This window comes from Pelecanus crispus, chromosome 12 (genome assembly GCF_030463565.1).
Source record: "Pelecanus crispus isolate bPelCri1 chromosome 12, bPelCri1.pri, whole genome shotgun sequence".
Lineage (NCBI taxonomy): Eukaryota > Metazoa > Chordata > Aves > Pelecaniformes > Pelecanidae > Pelecanus > Pelecanus crispus.
In genome coordinates this window covers 6,116,715-6,140,009 of record NC_134654.1, presented here as the reverse complement: position 1 = coordinate 6,140,009, position 23,295 = coordinate 6,116,715, and the positions used below count along the sequence as shown (strand labels likewise).

At 55.5% G+C, this 23,295-nt stretch overlaps 3 protein-coding genes across 3 annotated transcripts; all 3 read right to left on the bottom strand.

Annotated features, from left to right (window-relative positions):
• Positions 1-8: 8 nt before the first annotated feature.
• Positions 9-13,609, bottom strand: UNC119 (unc-119 lipid binding chaperone). The gene is made up of 5 exons (XM_075719994.1): positions 13,471-13,609; positions 3,129-3,242; positions 2,109-2,211; positions 981-1,153; positions 9-121 (listed from the first exon to the last, which is right to left on the bottom strand). The coding sequence occupies exons 1-5, from the start codon at positions 13,607-13,609 to the stop codon at positions 9-11; spliced, it is 642 nt and encodes a 213-aa protein (XP_075576109.1).
• A 578-nt stretch (positions 13,610-14,187) lies between these two features.
• On the bottom strand, positions 14,188-19,102 carry PIGS (phosphatidylinositol glycan anchor biosynthesis class S). Its single transcript, XM_075719834.1, has 12 exons — positions 19,045-19,102; positions 18,816-18,955; positions 18,638-18,749; positions 18,053-18,142; positions 17,228-17,319; positions 16,863-17,061; positions 16,382-16,524; positions 16,166-16,280; positions 15,742-15,887; positions 15,536-15,636; positions 14,958-15,168; positions 14,188-14,780 (listed from the first exon to the last, which is right to left on the bottom strand). The coding sequence occupies exons 1-12, from the start codon at positions 19,085-19,087 to the stop codon at positions 14,505-14,507; spliced, it is 1,668 nt and encodes a 555-aa protein (XP_075575949.1). The 5' UTR covers positions 19,088-19,102; the 3' UTR covers positions 14,188-14,504.
• Positions 19,103-20,046: 944 nt separating this feature from the next.
• Positions 20,047-22,893, bottom strand: ALDOC (aldolase, fructose-bisphosphate C). Its single transcript, XM_075719849.1, has 8 exons — positions 22,770-22,893; positions 22,480-22,691; positions 22,334-22,388; positions 22,103-22,263; positions 21,330-21,413; positions 21,072-21,246; positions 20,792-20,991; positions 20,047-20,142 (listed from the first exon to the last, which is right to left on the bottom strand). Exons 1-8 carry the CDS (start codon positions 22,879-22,881, stop codon positions 20,047-20,049), a joined length of 1,095 nt encoding a protein of 364 aa, XP_075575964.1. The 5' UTR covers positions 22,882-22,893.
• Between the last annotated feature and the right edge of the window lie 402 nt (positions 22,894-23,295).

The following is a 23,295-nucleotide window of genomic DNA, read 5'->3' as shown; positions in this document are numbered from 1 at the left end:
TCCTGTGCTCAAGGTCCTCCACTGTATGAATAATCTGCCTTGTTGTGCATCACGAGCTTGTTGTCTACAAAGTAGAAACTGTCCGACTGTGTCTCATATGGATGAAGGATCATCTCTCGAACTGCAGGGGGAAAAAAGACAAAAAAAATTAATTGTGCTACACAGAAGCCCTACCAAGGCAACGCTCTGCACTGGGTTTCAGTTACGTTTGCTGCTATCTGAGTAATGCTGCTAAAGTCTCAAGTGAAAAACCAAAACAGGAACCTACCCGACCCATTCATTGACAGTATCTTTCAAAGAACTCAAACATAATCCAAATATGTTAAGGCACCATACAAAGTGTAAGTGTTCTACCTAACCTCAAAACAATATCACACTAGAGTTTGGGGCTTTGTTTTGTTTTGTTTTAGAAAAAGTGATAAAACAGCGAACTCAAAAGAAATTTGTTCTGGTGTGACAATAAATAAGCAGCAGTGCATCACTGTATTTTCCACAGTCTGTAATATTAGTGCTGACATACATGATTAGGGGTTGTAAAGAATATAAGGTCACACAGATTTAGTACTGATACTATCGTGTCTTGGGATAGAGGAGAGAAAATAAAAGTTGCATTCATACTAAAACTAAAACCTCTCAAGCTATCAATATAGCACATCAAACAGAACATAATGTTTAAGTCACCCATTTATTGGACGTCTTTTTAATCCTAGTTTTTCAGTTGGTTTATAACACAATTATCTTTTTTCTCCCTGACACTGAAGCTTCGTTTTATGAATTTAAAAAAAAAAAAAAAGCAACCATCTGGTGGGTGACAAGATACATGCTACTAGAAAACAAAATCTCTATTAACACAGATACAAAACTACCTGGAAGTATTCTACCCTACCCACTTTCTACAGGCAGCTCTTAAGAAAGGGCTTCCTCAAAGCACCTTAGATTAACATCACTATGTGGTAACCCAGTAATTAAAGAGAGCTTACTGAGATCCTCAGAGAGCTGTGGGAATTCATAGATGTGCTCACAAGTATTTTTACTGCTGGGGATGCAGAACCCAAATTCAAAATCAAAACTCTTAAGCAACTGATCCCGGAAGTAGTGCCTCTCAATCATGCGGAAGTTATTAATGGGTTTGTCCCCTACTGTGAATTCCACCCTGAAAAAGAAGGATAAGATTGAAATGAGCTTTCTTCCTTAAGTAAGATTTTCAACCATTCCTGAAAGGTAGAAGACAGCTCTTCTAAAAAAAGCCAAAAATCTAAAGCAATGGTGCTAACCAAATTAACGTTTCCTCTTTTTCTTAAAGCATGCTACAGGGACACAATATAGCATTAGACATCATAGATTATGCTATATTTTGATTCTCTTTACTGAAGAAAAAAAAAATACTTGCAAGACAATTTTACAACCTTAAACTCATCTTCAGTGAAGAAAAGATCCTTCCAACTGTACTGGAAAGGCACTTCACTAGATCACTCTAGCTAGAGTGAGTAGCAGACTTATAGTAAGTTAGTAGTAATAGTGTACTTAGTAGTAATCACTACTAACTTTTCCCAAAGAAACAATACACTCTGTCACCTATATTACAGAAACAATAACTTTGGCCTAAAGCTCTACAGAAAGATACGTTAGGTGTCATGTTTTGGTGTGGCTTATTGATGGATGCAAGCAGTACTACCAGACACATCAAAGATCCTTCTGGTACCTAAAGCGTCAAACATTACTTCACCATTTCGCATGCATCTATGGATTAATGTTTTTTGGAGAACGTAATGTGGAAGGCTGCAGACACATCTTCTGAAGCTGGCAGAGCCTCTGACAAACAAGCTATAACGTGCAGAAAAAAAGTTGAAATATCTGGGTAGTCTGTCCATCCTATTTTGCCCCTTTTAGCATTAATCTCTTCAACCCCATGCCTATTCCTGAGGTAAGTAAACAAGCTAAGGGGATAGAGAAAGCAAGGCATCCAGCAGCAATGTTTGGAGATCCTTATAATAACAAAAGATCCCTATTAAATCAACTTCCTGACAGGATCAACAAGCAAGAGCCACTTTTTACAAGATTCAGTTGTTTCCTGTGCTAGAAGTAGCAGCACAGGAGCAATTACTTACGTAGCTCCCACTTGCCGAAGTCTAAGAAAAGCTGGGGTAAACTGATAGCGTACAAACCGTCCGGCATTGGGGTCAACATCCTTCTTGTCATTGTGTTCACGTTCTGGAAAAACACAAAGTAAAGCTCTGTCACAGTCATCTGAGAAACAGAAACCCAGTGAAAAATACTTGCAATCATACATTATCGAGTCATATAAGCCACGAAACTACTCTGAGAAAGCCTGATGATGTGCTGCTCTCTTCGTATCCTCTCTAAGGCGTCCACTACTGGTCACAGAGTATTGCAAGATGGTCCTTTGGTTTGATACACTTTGCGTCTTCTGAGGTGACTTACTGCTCCTACCTCTGATTCAGGATTGCAGTGTGACTGAACAAGCCATTTCACCTGAGCATGTCTGGTTGGCAATCTCTAAGCTATAGAAAACTTCCTCTCACCAGCAGAGAGATGGGGAAGATTTAAAGGAGTGCTTGATCAGGAAAAGAACAGTTGCCCTGGGTTTTTAGTACCACTGGCAACAGGTAACTCTTAGATGGTTACAAGTAACACCTAAAAATTATGAAGGGAAAAAAAAAAATCTAATTTTCAGTTCGTCTAATCTGCACAATTGACAAAGTTTCTCCCTTTTGGAAATACTGTTTTCTTTCCTGACTCCTGTGTGAAAGATGTTAGGCGAACAGTTAAACTATGTACAGGGGGACTCTAGCTGATGAACAGCCAAGAAACGAACACACGGTGACCTCCTCCTCCTTCTTTGCTTCTGTTTACAACATCCATCTGTCCCTTCTCATCACAGATGGCAATCATGATAATACAGCAGCAACAAGTTCTGTTCACTGTGTTGGTACAAGGGGACACCTCAATAGTATTTCTGCTGCAAGCTGGGACTCTGGCTCTCTTGCAGTTGACAGCATCTCCTATCTTTAGGAAATGTATTGAGTAAAAGGAGTGGGAAAAGGCAAAAGGAAGCAGACATCAGCATTTGTTTGTTCGTGAAAACAGTATTTTGTGTGTGCACTCACCTGAAGCTGCTGGTTTGGTAATTTCAAACAAGACTGTGCCAGATTCCATGTCCCGGATTTTGAACCTGGTGAAGTCTATCTTGTAAACATTTTCCTCTGGAGTGCACAAATAATCTGCAGAGGAAAGCAAATTTAAATGAAGGCTGCACAGAATTACCAGGTATTTCTGGCTATTCTTTGGAGGTCACAACCAGCAGTGAAAGCAGCCCAAATGCATCTCCACTACTACCCTCGTTTTAATCCAAAACTGATGGCTAGGAAGACAGTCCCAGTTCTGAATGCTCACACTGTCCTGCCGGGACAGGACAGGGAAAAGGCTTCTCTTCTCCAGCACTCGGAGATCATCACCTTTTTCCAACCCTGTGCCAGCATCTTCTGCATCCATTTCCCCTCAAGGTATTAAGAATAGTCAGCACCTCCACCAAATCCTAGCCTTTTCAGTGTAAGAGGCTTTGCCTGTTTTAAAAACTGCCCTCTGGGAAAATGCAAGTGCTAAGCAGCTTTGTGAGCACTAAGCTGCCTGCACTTAACTGCAACAGGAGTGTCCTCCCTTGTGCCACCTCCCCTATCTCCAGCCCTCTGTAGACAAAGGATGGCCTCTTCTCCCCACCAATGCTTGTCCTGCGCAAGGACTCTTTTTTTTCCTCAGCACTGAAAATGGTGTTGAAGCCTCTCCCTGTGTCAGGAAAACAGTCTGGGAACAGAGCCCTTCCCTGATTCCACCAGAGTTGGTATCTTTGGGAGAAAGTCATTGTTTCTGGCTTCGGTTTTGCTGTGCCTCGAGACAGCTTTCTGGCCTGGGTATCAGCCTCCTCTCTTTGGAAAGAGCAGCAGTGCTTCCTTTTCACTGCACGTGTAAGCACAGACTGAAAGCAGCTCCAATAACTTACTTTATCCTGATAAATCTAAATAAATATTGTATGTATACAAGCCAGGTTAGCTTTTGAACAACAGCGCATTTGCATGTTCTAGGAGACTTGTTTTGGAGGTTCTAAAGTGAAAGTAATACTTTAACATTCTAATTCTAAGCCCTTTCTCGGCTACTAATTCCTGCTGTTAGTCTGAGTTAATCACTTATTTGTGTCTGCTTTCCTATTTCTAAAATTCAGACACAGCCATCCGCCTAAGGCTTATTCATTGAATATATGAAAACAAGTTACAGTGTACTCAGAGATCATACCTGCCCATTACAACTCCTGCTTCAGCGCCGGTATAACAAATCAGGTACCTACATTACGGTTGGGGGTTACGGTTCATGGGCAGTGGTTAGCACATCCCATAGATAAGGAGTTAATAAAAGATTGCTGTGGTAGAGTAAGAGAACTTCCCAAATGCCACGCATCGCAACTACCAGAGAGCAAGGCTCTCATGCTGGGATCTGTAATTACAGAAATCAGGCCCCTCTGTAGCGAGAGACAAAGCTAGCTGCAGTCAGCACCGTGGAAGGTTGCTCCTAGGCGCTGCTGAGCGAGAACTGCACATCTAGCACCTGTACTTTCCTAGAAGCCTTTTATTCTTCGCAAATCTCCTTAATTTAGAGAACTGTCAAAGCGCTCACTGGTACAAGGAACAGAGGTGTTAAACATACTCTCTGGACAGTTCTACTGCTCTCCATCATCACCAGCAGACGGCGAATGCGCAAAGGAGTGGGCTTTAAGAGGACTGTGTTCGAAGCATCTTTGGCATCTGGCAGGGAGGTTTTCCTTTCCTATCAACACAGCACAAAGAAAAACTAACACCAGCACTCACACGACCAGGAAGAATAAGATAAAAGTTCAACCTTTTTATTACCACAAGAAAATGCAAGCCTACTGTTAGACAAAATAGCCTAAGAACTGCACAAAATCTTTTCTGTCTTTAACAGTAGCCAAGGAGATGGGACAGAAGTTTAAATCAACCCCTTGCCTTAAGCAACATTTAGCATTCCTCAGGTAGATATCCTGCAATTACACAATGATTTTAGGTTCTAACACATCAGCCAGCCCAAATTCTTAACCCGTCCCACAACTTCTCCGCTCCAAGCAGCCGCATGCAAAACACAAATTGACAGAAGCAGGCACAGCTTCCCACAGTCCCTGCTTCGCCTCCCTCGGCCGCGCTCGGCCCAGCTGCTCTCCGCAAAGGCAAGGGGCTGTACCAGAACAGGCTGTCAGTCGCCTGGGAGCCCGGGACACCTTCCCTAGAGCATGCAGGCAAACTCTGAAGCCACATTTGTCTGCAAGTTAATTATTAAGTGTTTTTCCTCCTGCAGAATTCCTGCCCATCCAGCACCATGGCAACAGCTTTATCCCCCTCCTTGGCAGCAGCGTTGCTGCAGTAACAGTGTCCATGACTCATCTGGAGGAGAGGAGAGCAAAGCAGAGCCACCAAAGAGGAGTAAACCCTGGGCAGAATCCCCACCAGGCTTCTGCTCATTGATGTTTGCACCCCTGCACTGTATTTTCCAACTCTTTTTGCACTGAAAATATTTTTAAAACTTTTTTTTTTTTAAGTCAACATGCCAGTATCTAACTGAATGACATCTGGGAAGATTAGCTGCCAGAGTACTGCAATCAAGTGGTTTTTCTTCTTCTGGCAGTGCCCAGTCTCCTAGCAGGGGGAAAAAAAAAAAAAAAAAAGGTATATATATTCCTCTCAGTCCGTATTAAATTTGCTTGCTGCAATTCCTGTTGAAAAATCAATCAGAGTATGCACGTGCTGTTTTTTCCCCCCATACATAACAGAAGCCCGCAGCTACACTGGAAGGTCTTATTGGGAATGGGCTGCTTGCAATTGGCAGATACTTCTGCTTAGCTGAGCACTCTCAAAGTTGCTAGTCTCATTCCATACATACTTATTTTTAAATTAGTGTAGGGCCTGGTTGCCCACACTTCCGTGACGCACTTAAATGTGTCATCTGCTTTCGCTATCCTAATTCACCGTCACCACAATTTGGGGAATGGAGGCGGTATCCCTGTCTATTTTAGTTAGACGTGAGGCAGCTCAAACCTCCATTGAGCGAAGTGGATCATTACAAGAAAAGTAGGCTTCATCTCTCAGGACACAACATTTTCTCGTTTCTTCCACTTCCCCTGAAGCAGGTTGCGTTGTTTCCCTGTTAATGACGAAATAATCATGGTATCTCCCTGAACAAGCCTTCAGTACTCATCTGATTCAGAGCTGACAGAGAGCACACTCTGAACAAGGGATGAAGGGATGGACACATCAGCCCTGTCTTAGGAAATCCAACAGATTGGCTTTTGTCCTGAAGTACCCATGTTGACGTAGTGCAAAAACAGGTCACAAATGAGGAGCATTTCCCACTCCTTCCTAAAGCCCAGTGAATTGCCAAATCCCAGACCTCCATACCCAAACTCTTCCTGGAAAGAGTTCACCGAGTTGAACTTGTTCTCAAAGCAAAGGGCAAACTCTTGCAACTTGCCCAAGCCTGGTATTAGCAGCTACTTCTCACTCACACATCACTATTCCTGCTGGTGCCTCTGCAACTTCTTTCCCATAATCTCTGTATCATGCCCAAAGATCTGCAACTCCCCACTATTAGTGACATTTTCTGTCTTAAGACCTACCATGGCTTTGAAGAGTTTGGAAGCATGACTAGCAACACTGTGGTGGTCTCAGGAAGCAGCAAAGGTGATGGACTTCCCAAGCCAGATACAATAGATGCCTTCATTAATTCTCCTATTCCCTTTGTATGAAAAATTGATCCCAAAAAAACCGAAACAACAATCTGTAGCAAGGCATTCATTAAGAGGTCTCCAGCTTTGTTATCAGAAACAGTGGCTGCTCATTCCCTATTTATAGTTCTGAGGTGGTACCTCCGCTGTCCCATCCGGAGAAGAGCTGGTTCTCACCCAGGAAATGTTCCTCCCCTCCCAAAACCAACCAAGATTGCAAAAGAAACCGGCAAGACAGCCCAGACAATGACAGCAGACACTGCCTATTCTCTTGTAAACAATGGTACACTGTGAACCCTGGCGCGTATTTCCAGCCACGTATTTTAGCAAGCTGCTGTTACAAAGGAGCACAAAAGGTGAGGGATAATACAATGCTAGATAATACAAGAAGAAAGCTAGCGAAGGCACTTTCTCCTCCTGCCCTCTCTCTGTTATTTCAGTTATCCAATGGATGAGATTAGGCGTTTGATCCTCATCAGAGAAAGCTAAAAGTCAATCCTATATTTTCAGATTTCCTTTGCAACCACCCCACCAGGCACACTTTATCAAGAGGAGTTCATGGGCAATAGGGTTAGCACTCCTTGTTGTGCTCCTTTCAAGATCCCTTCTCCTTCTCTGCAACCAGGAGAAAGCACGTGTCCCCTCTCACAGACGTTACAGATATTTCTGTGGTGCTCATCAGAGCATCTAAGCTCAGATCAGCAGCTCCTATTTTAAGGCTTTAATAGCCCACAAAGGAAAGCAGAGTGTGCCTGGGGTACGAAAAAACTCAAAATCTGGTCATGCAAATGGGTGTAAATCAGGAAGATGCCATACAAGAAACCAATGAAACAGCAGTGATTTGTAACAGGGACGTCTCTCCCCACCACAGGCACTAACAAGAATTTGGGGAATGAGAAGGCTCTTGTAGCTATGCAGGCCTATTTCTTAACATGCATTAGCCAACAAGGTCAGAGGCTATTTTGAAGACAACTCCCAAGACGTAAGACAGGTATAAAGCAAAGACAACTGCAGATTAATTGCTAGGAGCTGGAGATTAGGAGATTATCAGATTGAAGAGTCTCAGGTGGAAGTGAGCAAAAATAGCACGAGCCCCGTGAAGATGCAAAGCAGTGACGCAGGACAGAGTACAAGACCTCAAGGGGAAGGCAGGGCAAGTTTCAAGCAGTATTGATATGCCCACTTAGACAACCGGAGTTCAATTAAAGAAAAAACTAAACCATTTCCTCTGCCCTCTGCCTCAGCAGTTCAAGTCCCGTAAAAAGAGGGGCAGAGAAACAAGCTAAACCAGCCAGGATCCACTCCATTTCTAAAGCCATGGGTTTTGGATAAGCAAAGACAGTGGGGGTAAACACGGAGGGAGGCACCTGCAGCCCTCCCGCCTTGCTCAGTAATTAGGCTGCTGTGAATGACCCAGAGGAAAAATCTCACACCGGGAGGATCCCACCGGAGCTCTTCTGCAGCAGCACATTTACTGACCATCATTGTGAATGAAGCAGAGGGGAGCATCCCAGCAGGCTCCGAGCCGGGGCATTTGCAAAGGTCCCCACAGCCTGTAAGGTGTACCCACCTGGCAGCGTGCCCTGCCACACTATGCACCGAGTCCTATCGCACAGCTCACCAGGCTCTGCTTTTTGTGGCAGCCTGCTCATCTTTTTTTTTTTAGCTAGAGCTTTCCAGACTTCACTGTCTCACAATTAATTTGATCACAGCCCTCCAGACCTTGTTAAGGAAGGATGGAGCTGCTCTTCCCCCATCCTCAAGGCATCCAAACACTCTTTCCCGCTTCCTTGTTCATGCTGATCACACTCAAAGTCTGAAACCCTGTGCACAACATAACTCACTTGGCTCTTACACAGGGCTAAGCCAAAGCAATCAGGCCCTGCCCAAACCCCCAGGCTGACTCCCCCAGCGTACGCCACAGCTTTCCTCTTACCTTTGCCATTTCCACCAGGGATGGCCCAAACCCACACCAGCAGAAGGAGGAGCCCACTCAGCTGCCAGCCCAGCACCCTGTGCTACACACACACCACGTGTGCTGCCCCTGGAAATCTTAACAGTCCATATTGTACTGCGAGACTACTACAAAAACCCTTCATCTGCACAACGCTTGGAGTTGCACGTTATCACAAAGCCTTGAAAAGGTTCATAACGTATGTGGTGTTGCCGAGGAAAGGAGTCACAGTGAGAGCAGCTTGACACAGCTCTGGGATATCGCTCTGCGACAAGAAATCAGCGTATCAAAACGCTTTTACACATTGCAGCCCTGGACAACTCAGAACCATGATTCATTAACCTCCTCACAAACACCCCCAGCTAATCAGAGCTCTTAATACAATAAATTTTCCCAGTTAATTGGGGAAGGGAAGGAAAGTCATGGTCCAGGAGTGGCTTTGAAGATTGATTCATGCACATCAGCTTCCCATTAATGCTACGGGGAAACTGGTATGAAAGTCACCCACGAAGGGTCTGCCCTGACCGACCCATCAAGACAGCCCTCTGCCAAGCTGGCCTTTAGCTAAAGCTGCTAAGAGAAGTCTCAGAGAAATCCGAAATGACAGCTCAGGGAAGAGATTAGTTTCAGAAATGATTAAGTGTGTGTTCCTTATTTTTAGGTTTTGTTTTGTAATTGTTTCCAAGTATGTAATCAATTATTTAACTCTTTGGTTTGCTAAAATAAAATAAGCTTTAGAATAAAGCTTAAATATAAGCTTTAATCTAGTATTACAAACCGTACAGGTGCCTGAAGCTGGAATAAGCGGGGCAGTCTCAGAGGATGATGCTTACGTATCTGTTTGAAGCCTCGTACTACTGCACACTGGCAAAAGGGGATGCCATTACCGGGGCTGTAATATCATCTTTCTGCTGACCACCGATGACTCTAACCCCAAAGATGGAGGAAGAAATTAAAGCTCTGCTTGAATGAACCTTGCCCTGCAGCTAACATGGGAGTAGCATGGCGCGACCCAGCAAAGTCGCGAGATGCAGCATGGTCAAAGACACAAGGGACAGCGCCCAGGGACGACAGGCCCCAGCTCCTCAGCTGGCTCCATGGAGCAGGCCATGGCATTCACAGACACCGACATCCCAATAACTGCAGACAGACTCCTCTGATCCTCTGGCTGCTTCGGTAATTAACTGCAATTTGAACTGAGCTCTGCCCCGCTCCTTTGCTAATCCTAAATTAATCATGTCGTAAGGTTTTTCCGCTTTTTGTAACCACAGTTGTGTGAGCGAGTAACAAATCCTGCTAATTGCAAAGAAAATGGTTCATTCGCCTTACACCTAATCCAGCTGGAGCTGCGCCAGAGCCAGCCCAGCCAAAAGGCCCAGATATTCCAGGGTAGCACCCCGGATCCGTCAGGCTGGACCCTAGCATGCCCGGAAATGTTATGGCCCTGAAGCTGTTGGAGAATTTAACATTGAGAGGATGCAACATATGCAGGACAGTTTGCACAACTCCCCCTTTAAGCTTATTAGAAGCACATTAAGAGCAGAGCCCAGCTGGCTCCTCTGGCTGGTCACAGACGGGGCTTCTCTGGGTTAGCAGTAAGCGTGCTTTTGCCACAGAGCCACATCCTGCATCCCCACCCTCCCAGCCTGAGACTTTTAACATTTGGTCGTTTACCAGTTGTACCTAGGGGAAGAGGAAAGCCCAGCTGTGCTTCCTGATGCAAAAGCAAAGGCTTTCCCTAGACCCAAATGCCAGAGCAGAGCTAACAGCCTGCCCGCACGCTGCCTGGTCAACTGGTGGCAACCACAAGCAGCAATTTGGCTCCACAGAGACCCAGCTCTTCCAGGCCTGAAGGGTGAGCAGATTTGCCCAGCGTATCAGGAACCATCAAAGAGCTCCACAGCAAGCAAAGCAAGCATGAGACGGCAAACCCTGGCTCCAAAAGAGCCTCTGCAAGATCAGCACACCCCAATCACGTGCAGGGCTGCCAGGGCCCTCCCAGGTGTGAGCACGGTGCCCTGCTGCCACAGGCAGCCGTGCTGCGGACGCCTTTTGTAGCTGGATGCATCCTGTACTCCGTGCAGTAGCTAGCATTCTGCTTCTCCCCACACAAGCTGGAAGGCCATTCAGAAACATGCAGGCTACTCATGGTGCAAGCATTTCTAAAGCACACGTCCCTGCAGTACCAAGCCCTCCTCTAACATGGTTTATCCTGGGCTTTGTTTGCTGAAGCAATGTTAAAACATGGCCAGAGCACCCCAGGTCCCGGGGCAGCACACAGCTTAACCACAGTCCCTCCAGTGCGAGCTGCTGCGTTACTGGCCCATAAGTTTGGATAAAGATGAATTATCCTCCATCTGGAACAACAAAGGACATGCAGGGCACCAGGACGTTTCTGCTGCAACCCCAACACCAACTCCCCCTTCAACTTCAAACTGACGCACCACAACTTTGGGCATCAAAACCAGAATTGCTGAAATAGGGCATCGTGTCTGCCCCGACTCAGCATCTCCAAGGGAGAGGTTGGGGCTGGGGTAGCCATGAACTTCTCTCCCACGGTCTGGTCCTTCCTCCTCCCTGCAGCACCCTCCGCTCGGAGCAGAAGATTGGAACAGTATCACATTGGTATTTCTGGCAATCTGTCTTTAAGAGCTTGCTGTGGTGCATGGAAATGAGAAAAGGCCACAGAATGACCCAAATAATCATTACATGTTAAGAATCAGAAAAATATTCTTGTATCTTTGCTCTCAGCGTTAAACCCACCAGGTGGAAAACCAAGCTCAGGAAGGGGTGCTGCAAAATATTCCGAGGTAATAAGATACGATATGCTCAATGTGGATGTACTGTATACCTGCATCCCCAAACGCACACCGAGGATTTCGGGTGCAGAGCATTTGCTGGCTCCCACGTACCCAGCAGGACAGACAAGCCCTTCCCATGGGAAGGCATTACCCGTGGCTCATCGCAGTGCCTGGTTTGTGTTCGGCATGACCCATCCGCACGCCCTGTGCTACCCTCGTACCAGCAAGTCTCATAGCAGGAGGGGAACAAAACATTTTCATGCATTTCACGTCTTCCCTGTGCTCCAGAACGCGCTGTCCCATGGTTGCAAGAGGCAGGCAACAACCAGCTCCGCTCCCAACCCAGGTCTGAAGCCGGGTGACCAGCTCAGCCTTCCCCGCGCCCTGGGAGCGCAGGTGCTTACCAAGAGCCGTGCACCGTCCACGCCGGCCAGAGCGATGCCACATGAGGTCTGCATGCCCCGGGAGCGAGGGTGCGTGGTGGCCATGTGCCTGCAGCCCCCCCAGACAGCAGGGACATGCAGGCCACCATAAAGCAAGCACGCAAAGTGCTTAATGCGGCCATCGCTTGGATTCACCATCTAACTGCTGCTCCTCCGAGTACGCTGGCCGTACGCTTCAGTGCCTGCTGCACAGCTCTTCCTGCTACAGGCAGGGGATTTATGGGCCTGGGCAGTGAATCACGCTGCTGCAGCCCATCAGAGCACCTCAGCTCCGAGAAGGGGACCCAAGGGCCCCCCCCAGCACCAGCAGCCCCTCTTTCAGCAGAGCCTCCATAACCCCTTCCCGAGGGCTAACAAGAAGTCCCTGCAGGGCTTTCCTCCCGCCCTCCTCTCCACCCTGCTCACCACACACAGGCCCACGGGGCTGCCTGCACACACCAACACTCACAGCCGCATCCTTCCTCTCCAGGGCTCGTCACGCCACGCAGCCCTGGCCTGCGACACGAAACCGGCTCTAACGCCACGTCGCAGAGTGCTCCGAGGCAAAGAGGAGCACGGCCGGACACCCAGGCCAGCCCCCTCCTCCCTGCCAGCACCCTTCTCCCCTGCCCGACCTGCTGCCCGCAGAGAAATGGCTCAAAGGTCCCAGGACATGTAAAAAGGCCTTTTTAGGGGCAGCAGGGCAGGCCACCCCTGGGCATTGCTGGGACCGGGCTGGCCGGAGGCACATGTCTTCTCCCAGCCCGGCGTGCTGCAATCCCCACGGGTCCAACGCAGCCACCAACGCGCGGGGCAGCTGCCTGGTCCCCAGCGAGCGGTTCTGCCAAGCACAACAAACCCTCCAGCCGGCACGCTCCCGCGCCTGCCGTCCCCTGAGGATGCTCTCGAGACCAGCGATGCTATACTAGGGAAACTGGTGGGCTGCAGGATGGCTCTCTAGTGAAGCCCCTCTCCCCCCGCAACGCTGCGGCCAGGGATCCAGCCTGTCCCACCGCTGTGGGCACAGGTTAGGGGCTCGGCTTGGCCCAGCCCTGCGCGAAGGGGCACACGCAGGAGGGGGGCGATGGGGAGAGCACCGGGGAGCATCTCACCACTGACCCTCGACCCCGGGGCAGCAGGGCAGGGGGGGCTGCTCCACAGCCTGTGCATCCCACGGCGGGGAGGGGGGAGGGCTGCATCCCCAGCCCTGAGCCTCAGGTCCGGGGAGTGAGCCGGTCCCTGGTCCTTCGGTGGTTGCCAGGTGTACCCCGGGGGCACCGCGTACCCGGGGGTACCGCATCCCCGGGGGGTACCGCATCCCCGGGGTGGACCCTGCTCCCTGCGGTACCGCACCCCCGCTCCTTGTCCCCGGCTGCCCCCCCCAGCCCCAGCCCAAGCTGCCCCAAAGGGGACGCGGTCCCCATCCCCTGCGCCCCCGGGGTCGGCCCTCCCTCCGCCTCCCGGCCCCGCAGCCCCCTCCCCGGCACGCACCGCTGGTGACCCGCTGCAGCCCCAGCACGTCGTCGGGCCCGATGAGCGCCTTGCGGCCCAGCTCCTCCTCGGTCCTCGCCGCCGCCGCCGCCCCGGCTCCGGCCCCAGCCCCGGCCCCGCCGCTCTTCTTCACCTTCATGGCCCCGCCGCCGCCGCCACCGCCGGTGTGAGCGGCCCCGGCCCCGCTGCGCGCCGCCGCCGGCCCCGCCGCACCGGGAGGGGCAGCACCGCCCCGCGGCCCGCCCCCCGCCCCGCCCGCCCGGGGGTGCTGCTCCGAGAGCCCCCCGCCAAACCCCCGTCACGGGGGTCAGCGCCCAGGAACACCCCCCCCAAGAACCGCGGGTGCTGTGGGGACAGCCCCTACACCTGCCCCTGAGAGCCCCACCCTTAGTGGGGGGCCCCATAGCCGCCCCCAAGAGCCTCAGGCTAATACCCGAAATGGAGGAGCTGGACCCCATTAAGGTGCAAGTCCCGCCCAGGAGGCTCTGCCCCACTACCCATCAACCAGAGAGACCCCATTAAGAACTGCCCCCCACAGCAATCATTTTGGGCTGGATACCCACAAGACAGGAGCCAGGCCCCAGAAAGCAGTGGGGGGGTGCCCGGGCAGGCAAGCAGGGCCAGGGGAAGGTGGGGTGATGGGCATGCAGAGAGGGCTAGGGGCAGAGCAGGGGAGGAGGTCACACAGCCCCACACCAGCCCCCCGCAGAACCGGGGTTTTTCTTTATTTACACAGCAGCTTGTTCCGAACACAGCGTGGGGCCAGGAGCTGAACACAGGGAGCCCGCTCCCTCCTCTCGGATCTCAGCATTTCTGGGTGGAGGGCTCAGGACCCAGACTGAGAGCATCTCCCACCCCTCAAAGCAGCCTCTCTTCCCACTCCCGCATCATGGCCATGGCAGACCCAAGCCAAGGTGCCAGGCCTGGCCATGAACACCGTTCTGGGGCACCTTCTTGAGCCACAGGTCCATGACAACACGCTGCACGAGATGGGGACAGCCCCAGCCCCAAGAAAGGGCAGCACAGCCATGGGCTCAGTCCATCTTGGTGGGCTCCTTCTTGCGCTGCCTGGCCTCCCGGACGATCTTGGCCAGGGAGAGGAGAATGGGGACGGCCATGGGCAGGAAGAGCGGGATGTAGATGGCAAATTTTTGGTCATCGGGGAAGTAGAGGAGATGGAGGAGAGATGGGTCAAAGAAGGCCCGCTCCGAGGAGGTGACTGCCTCCTTGCTGGCCTGGAAAGCCGAGTGCAGGTGGCCCGTGGCCAGCTCGGCCATGGCACTCTGCACCGAGGCCACCGCTCGGTACACCTGCATGGGAACAACAGCGACAGTCAGCCCCTGGCCAGGGAGGACACAGAGACAAACCTGGGGACCTCGCTCGCTGCCAGGCCTGGGCAGCACCACACCAGGGAGAGCTCATGGGCTGCACAGGGACAGTGACACCTGGCCCCCACCGCTCCCCACCTCAGGGTGCCCCAGCCTTACCTCAGAGGCAACATCGTCTTTGATGACAATATTCCCAATCTTGTCCAGGAGCTGGGCCAGCGAGGTCAAGGTGGTGGACACAGTGGCGATGTTCTCCACGGTGTGGGCCCAGAGCAGGCGGTCCAGCTCCCAGTCGGCCAGCCCCTCGTTCCCCGGGCTCTCCAGCAGAAACTCAGCAGGCAGCTCCTCCCGAGATAACCCAAACAGTAACCTGGGAGTAGAGGGGAAGGTCCCAGCCAGCATCACAAGCCTGCAGTCCCACGTGCGCTCCCCACTATTCCCCTGCCCTGCTGCATTCAGTCTTGGCAGGGCTCAACCCACACCTGATGGCCTCCTGCGTAAGGGACAGGACAAGACAAGCCCCCCACCCCAGGAGATGGGAGATGCACCACCACCCCTGGCCAGAGAGCAGCGCTGGTTGGTGGTCAGCGCCTCAACGGCCACAAAAAGCCACTCTCAGCCTCCCAGAGCCCACAGAGGAGTGAATGAGCTGGGTAGGGCCTGCTCTCACCCCATCAATTTCCATGTGTGCCAGGAGAGCACAACAAAGGCCCAGGGAGGGAAGAGCGCATCCTCACCGGAGCTGGGCCAGGAAAACCTCCATCACTCGCACCATGTCCACGTCCACATGCAGCGGGAGGGAGGCTTGGGGGGAAGCAGGGGCTTCGACGTTGTAAATCTGCAGGAGAGTGTATCAGCGAGGAGCAGCCGGAGCCCTGGGGCTGGTGGGGATGGGGAGCCGCTGCCTTGCCCTAGCGCTGCCAGTGCCCCCACGGCCCCGTACCATGATGCCGCCCCAGCGGGGGCTGTGGAAGGCGTTGGTGCTCACTGGGGTTCCATCCTTGTCCTGGATGTACAGAGGGGAGTGGGAGCGCTCCGGCACGTACAGCAGGAAGTTCAGGACGGGGTAGAGTGAGGCAGCGCTGGAGCCTGGAGCAGGACAAAGTCAAAAGAACACCCCTAGCTGGCAGGGACAGTGAGAGCAGACTGCCCGCGCGCAGCGCTGGGGCAGAGCCCAGCCCTACTCCTCCTTCCACAGCAAGCCCTGAGCAGAACCGCCAGCCCGGAAGGTCTCAGTCACCCTCGCTCCCATCCAGGGCTGGCAGGGCATGGTGCCATGGGGAGGGAAGGGGCACAGGCCACAGGCACAGCTGTCCCCCCTCCCTCAGCAGAGCCTGTGACGGCTGAGTCGGGAGCGCAGTGCTCACCCAGCCTGGCCTCCACAGGGTTAATGACGTGCGGGAGGCTGTGGGCGCTCAGAAGGAAGCTGGAGGACTCCTTGTCAAAGCGTGGTGTCACTCCTAGGACGGCGTAGTACAGGATCTGCAGACACACAACAAAGACGTTGCTGGCAGAGAAGCGCGTCCTGGGGCACCCAGGAAGGCCAGGGCTGGGCTCTCCCCATTGCCCCTCCCAGCCCTCACCTGCGAGTCAACAGAGAAGTTGGCCACCAAGCTCAGTTTGTCCAGGACGGGCTGCACGTACCGGTTCACAGCATCCTCAATGTCCCAGTCCACGGTGTGGGACTTGGGGTCGGGGTTTAGCAGGCTGAAGGTGATCTCATACCCTGCCGAGGACCCACAGCCTGTGAGGCGCTGGCACGGCCATCGCCTGGTGATGCCAAGGCTGGGCACGCGGCCGTGACAGAACTCCCAAGAGCAGCAGGACCTGATCCCCTCCTCCCCAGCCCTCCCCAATGCAGGGTCGTGCACCAGTGCCCCAACACACAGCAATCACAACACGGATCCTGACCCAGAGCAACTGCCAAGGGGAAAGGCAAGACCCCAGGGTCTGTTACCCCAGAATATATCCAGGGATGCTACAGGTACAGCAGGAACAGCATCTCCCCCAGAGCCAGCAGGCCTTCCCCAGGTCAGGGAACAGGGCTGGGGCACACGTCCATACCCAGGCTGGATTTCAAGTGCCGCCGGGCGTCAGGGCTGAGCTGGCCATCGGGCACGCGGTCTGAGAGGGCGGCGGCAATGGAGCTGGCCGTGAAGGACATCACCTGCGTGAGCTGCCGGATGCGGGTGCGGAGGGTGGCCAGGCCCCCCCCAGCCCTTACCAGGGCGCTGCGGTGCTTCCCCACGTAGACGCTGATGCCCTGGGGAAGGGGCAGGGGTGAGGGCCGGGAGCAGGGCTGGGTCCTGCCAACACACTGCAGAACAGCGCGGTGCCACCTGCAACAGCCTGGGGACGATGCCTCCCCCCAGGGCACCTTCGAGGGGTGAAGTACGCAGAAGCTGGCACCGCAGGGTGCTGCTCCCTACCTGAGGCAGGAGAGAGGAGGTTTCAGGGACCACGTACACAGTCAGAGAGCCCAACGAGGCATCCTGCAGCAGGTGCAGAGCAGCGTCAGCCTCTGGGGAAGATGGAGGCGCTAGCAGGGCTGGGAATTTCACTCCAATCCCCATCCCACCCTGAGACGCAGCGGAAGCCAAGTCTTCCGCTTAACCAGCCTCAGAAAGAAGAGCCTGCTCCCCCAGTGTCCTTGTTTTGGCTGGAATAGAGTTAATTTTCTTCCTAGTAGCAAGCATAGTGCTGTGTTTTGGATTTAGTGTGAGAATAATGCTGATAACACACTGATGTTTTAGTTATTGCTAAGTACTGCTTATGCTAGTCAAGGACTTTTCAGCTTCCCATGCTCTGCCAGGTGCACAAGAAACTGGGAGGGGGCACAGCCAGAATAGTTGATCCAAACTGACCAAAGGGCCATTCCATACCATATGGCATCCTGCTCAGTATAGAAACTGGGGGGGTTGGCCAGGGAGCAGCGATTGCTGCTCGGGAACTGTCTGGGTATCGGTCGGCAGGTGGTGAGCAATTACATTGTGCATCACTTGCTTTGTATATTATTATTATTATTATTATTGTTATTATTATACTGTTATTATTACTACTACTATTGTACTTTATTTTGTTTCAATTAGTAAACTGTTCTTATCTCAACCCAGGAGTGTTTCTCACTCTTACTTCTCCGATTCTCTCCCCCATCCTACCGGGGCAGGGGGAGTGAGCAAGCGGCTGCGTGGTGCTGAGTTGCTGGCTGGGGCTAAACCGCGACACGCAGCTACCATAATCCCTTGTCCCAGTACCTCGTGCAGTAGCCACATCCAGCGCTGCTTCCTCCTGAGCCGTGGTGCTGCGATAGACTGTCTCATAGTGGGACGTGACACTGGTTCTCACTGCCGAGGAAGAAAGCCTGAGTGAAGCCGCTGGTCCTGGCCCCCAGGCCCTTTGTAGGAGCCAGGTGCTAAGAGGGACAAGGGACAGCCCCAGGGAAATGCATGCCACAAGGTCCTTTGGGCACCAGAACTAACCACAGCTGACTGACCCACCCCAACACAGGGCCTCAGCTGGTCCGGGGTGGCAAGCAGGACAGCCCCACACCAGCCAGGGCACATCCCACCTCCGAGGGCTGCCATCGCCCCCATCCCCAGGGAGGGGGGGGCTGGTCTCTTCCCTGCGGCACCCTGGGGACCCTGCTGTCCCCACTGCTCCCCTGTGCTACCAGCTCAGGACGGGATGATGCTGGTGGATGCAGATTTAGGGAGCTCCGGGCTGACAGCCGGTGCCAGCCTCCCAGGGAGAGAAGCCGTGGGCATGCAGGGACCCCCGGGGAAGGACGAGGCCAGCCAGGAGGGACGGACGGGGCAGGGACAGCCGGAGGGGTCTCTCACGGTTCACAGAAATCTCCATCTCCTGCACGTCCCTGAACGGCAGCGGCCTCGGCAGGTCCCCGGGCACCGACCCCGGGGCGAAGACCACGGCGACGGGCACCGCCAGCTGGAACTGAGCAGAGGCGTCAGCCCGGGCACTGAGCCCCGGGACCCGTTCCCCGGCCCCCCCGGCGCTCACCGGCAGCTGGCCCAGCCCGTCGATGTCCGCGTAGGGCAGGGCGGCGCGGTAGGTCTCGGTCGTCCTCCACCACAGCGGCAGCCCCAGCACCACGGCGATGGCCGCGAAGGACAGGGCGGCCCGCCGGCCCCGCGCCCGCTCTGCGGGGACAGCGCTCAGCACCCGCCCGGCTCCCCGGGGACGGGGCGGGGACCGGGGGACAACGAGCGAGCCCCAAATACCGCGGTACCTGCTTCATCCGCCGCTGCCGCCGCCGCCGCCGCCGCCGCCATCTTCACTTCCCGGCCCAGCCGAGTGGGCGGGGCCTACCGCTAGCCCAGCCATTTAGAGCGCCCAATCCTCACGGCAGCCAATAGGTGTGGAGCGCGGAGGGCTATGGCGCAGACGGGCGTGAAGTAGAACCAATCAGAGCTCGGTACCCGCCCAGGGGAGGCGGGCTTTAGCCGCACGGCCTCTACGAGTGCCGCGGAGGGACAGGCGGGGCCTCGCGCGGGCGGGCGGGGGCGCAGCGGGCGCCTGTGCAGCGCCGAGCACCGCGGCCGCGAAAGGCGGGGGGAAACGGGGGGGTGGGGGGCAACAGGGGCTCCTCAGGGGCTCCTCCCCTGCCCCATGGCCCGTAGGGAGAGCCCAGCCACCCCTCCTGGCTCCCGGAGCCCCACGATGGGTGTGGGTGGGCTGAGACCAGGCACAGCTCACGGCATGGGTGAGCACGACAAGGCTGTGGGTGGTGCCCAGAGTCGGCGGAGGGACGGGGCAAACCGGGATGGGGCAGCGCCTGGTGCCCGGGTGCCCCACGGCGAGGGAAGAGGCGGCACAGCGCTGTCTCTACCGTTTATTCGTTGTTAGGCTATTTGGTACACGGGGTGCACACGGCAAACACAACACAGGCGCCCCAAGGGCGGCAGCGACCGGGACTGCGAAGCTACGGCAGGGCAGGGCCACCCCCAGGCCTCCCCTCCTGCCCCCCACACGGCCAGGCCACCCCCCCGACGGCCTGGCCGAAGCCCCCCCGCCAAAGGGGCACCCGGGTGGCTCCCTTCGGGGGCTGGGTAACCCAGGCCCCCCACTTCATCTGTGGATGCGGTGGCATGGGGCAGGCCCATGAGGCGCGCTCCCCTTCCCCTCCCCGCATGGCGGCTCCCCTGGGTGGCTGGGGTGGAAGCAGGGTGTGAGCAGTGGCGGGGAGGGGGCCGGGGCGGGGGCCGGGGTCGGTGGGGCGCCCAGCCGGGGCTCAGTAGGCGTGGTTGGCCACGTAGAGGGACTGCCCGGCAGCCCCCGAGTCGTCCCCGCTGCCCTCGTACTTGCCCAGCGCCGCCAGCCCGTTCACCTGCAAGGAAAGGAAACATCAGTGGCCCCCGTGGGGCATGGCCCTCGGCGTCCCCCAGTCCCTGGGGACACAGCCTTCAGGGTCCCCCAGCCCATGGGGACATGGCCCTCTGTGTGCCCCATCCCATAGGGACATGGTCCTTGGTGTCCCCGTGCCCTTGCACCACAGCCCTTGGCTTCCCCCTCCCATAGGGACAGAGCTCTCGGCATCCCACATCCCTCACAACCCTCGTTATCCCCCCATGGGACATGTCACCCCACCGGACACGGCTTTTGGCATCCCTCTTCCCACAGGGACAGAGCCCTGGATGTCCCATGTCACCCTAGGGAGCATGGCCCATCCCGCAGTGACCTGGCCCTCGGCACCCCCCACTGCCCTCTGGGGACACCATCCTCATGTCCCCCATCCCACAGGGAGACCGTCCTGTGTGTCCCCCCATGGGGACCGTGGCCTTTGGCATCCCATCCTGTGCGGCACAGCCCTTGATGTCTCCTGTCACCCCATGGGACATCGCCCTCAGCATCCCCCATCCCAAGGGGCGCAGTCGTTGGCATACCCCCTCCCACAGGGACGCAGCCCTTGATGTCCCCACCACCCCCTTGGGATGCAGCCCCCAGAGCCCCTCTCCTGCGGGGACCAGCCCCATCACCTCTGCACGCTTGACGAACTCCTCGGTGGCGGCGGTGGCGTTGTCCCGCTGCCCGCGCCAGGCGCTGAGCGCTGATGCCTGCAGTGCCCGCCCGTAGGAGAAGGTGAGGGCCCATGGCCGCACCAGCGGGCACGTGTTGATGGCGTTGAGGTTGATGGAAGCCTCCTCTTCACTCTGACCCCCAGACAGGAAGGTGACACCTGCAGAGAGCGAGGTTATGGCATCAGGGGGGCCACAGTGCATCCCCCTCCTGCTCCCTGCCACGTCCTGGTGCCAGTACCTGGCACGGCCGGGGGCACAGTGCGGCGCAGGGCTGTGACAGTGGCCATGGCGATCTCCTCGGGGCTGTACTTGGTGGGGCAGGAGTGCCCGGGGGTCACCATGTTGGGTTTCAGCAGGGTCCCCTCCAGGTAGACGTGGTGGTCGCTCAGAGCCTTGTAGACAGCTGCCAGCACCTGGGGAGGACGGGCAGCGTGGAGTCCCCCAGCATGGCACAGCACGGCACTGTGCCCGCCCTGCTGCCCGCTCCACTGCTCACCTTCTCCGTCACGTACTGGCACCGCTTGAGGTCGTGGTCACCATCGGGCAGGATCTCTGGCTCCACGATGGGCACGATGCCATTCTGCAAACACCAGGCAGATGCCATCATGGGGACATCCCTGGGCATCGCCCCAGCCCCATGGCAATGTGGGCCAACACCTGCACCTGGGGGGCGATGCTCAGCCCGGAAGTTCAATGTCCACCCTTGCCAGTGATGCCCACCCCAGTGGGGTGATGCCCACCCCACGAGGTGATGCCCAGCCCCATGGAGTGATGCCCAGCCCCATGGGAGGATGCCCAGCCTAGGAAGATCAATTCTTGGCCCCATGGAGCAATGCCCATGTTTGTGGGGTGATGCCCAGCCCCGTGGAGGAATGCCTGGCCTCATGGGGTGATGCCCGGCCCCATGAGGCGATGCCCGGCCCCATGAGGTGATGCCCAACCTAAGAAGGTCAACTCTTGGCCCCATGGAGCAATGCCCATGTTTGTGGGGTGATGCCCAGTCCCATGCAGTAAGGCCTGGCGCCGTGGGTGATGCCCACCCCATGGGGCAATGCCAGGTCCTGGGTGTCAATACCCATCCACGTGAGGTGTTACCCAACCCACAGGTTGATGTCCAGCCCCATGGGTTGATACCCAGGCACAGGGGCAATGTGGAGCCCCATAAATTTGTGCCCATCCCTGTGGGGCGATACCTGGTCCCTTAAGTCAGCAGCCATCCTATGGGTCAATGCCCATCCCGTGGGGCAACGCCCGGCCACAAACACATACCTGCTGGCAGATGCTGGCATAGCGGGCCAGGACGTTGGCGTTCTCCATGATGGCGAGCGCAGAGGGGGTGTTGTCACTGATTTTCAGCACACAGCGCCACTTGGCAAAGTCGGCCCCATCCTTCTTGTACTGGGCACAGCGCTCCGACAGCCCGTCCAGACCTGCCGGGCAGCGTGTCAGCCCCGCAGCCCCAAACCCCGCGGTCCCCGCCCCCCTCCCCACTCTACCTACCCTGCGTGGTGGTCTCGCCATCCGTCCCGGCCAGCGGCACGACGCCCTTGTCCACCTACGGAGAGAAGGGGAAGGCGGCGCTGAGCCCCACCACCACTCTCCAAGCACCCTCAGCACCCCACAGACCCACCGGACACCCCCCACACCTTGATGCCCACAACGATGCCCTTGTCCTTGATCATCTGGACGAAGGGGGTGCCATCGTCAGCCTTCTGGTACATGGTCTCATGGAAGAAGATGACGCCTCCGATGCATTTCTTCACCCGGCTGTCGGCACTGAAGAGGATCTGGCGGTACAGCCGGCGGTTCTCCTCTGTGTTCTCCACCCCAATCTGGTTGAGGCGCTTCGCCATGCTCCCTGCAGGCACCCAGCACCCTCGTCAGCCTCAGGCATGGGGAAAAGGGACAGCGGGACAGATCCCCCCCCCACACTGACCTACGGACTCATCGGCGGCCAAGATGCCCTTGCCCGGGGCCACGATGCGGAGCGCGATGTCCGACAGCTCCTTCTTCTGCTCGGCCGTCAGCGCGGGGTATTGGTGCGTCATGGTGGCGGTGGCTGCGAGCGGACGGGGGCTGAGTCACGCGCCGGCAGGGCGGCCCCCCCGTCTGCCACGCACCTCTATCCTGGGGGGAACCGGGGACCCCCACGGGGCTGGGACCCCAGCCCGGCCGCTCAGCGGGGCGGGCGCCTTGCATAAGCAGGCAGCTGCCCTCACCCCGGGACGGGCAGGGCCTCGTGGAGGATGCCGGGGAGCTCCCAGCCATTTTGCTGCCTGCTCGTCCGCCCCCAGCCCAGCCATCTTGAGGGCTCCCAGCCTTGCGGGGGGGCCCGGGGCAGGGAACGGGGGGCCCGGGGATGGAGCTAGCCCGGGGCCGGGGATACGCGGGGTGGGAGGTACGCGGGGGCCGGGGGTACCCCGGGGATGGGGATACTGGGGGGGTGGAAATACGCCGGGAAT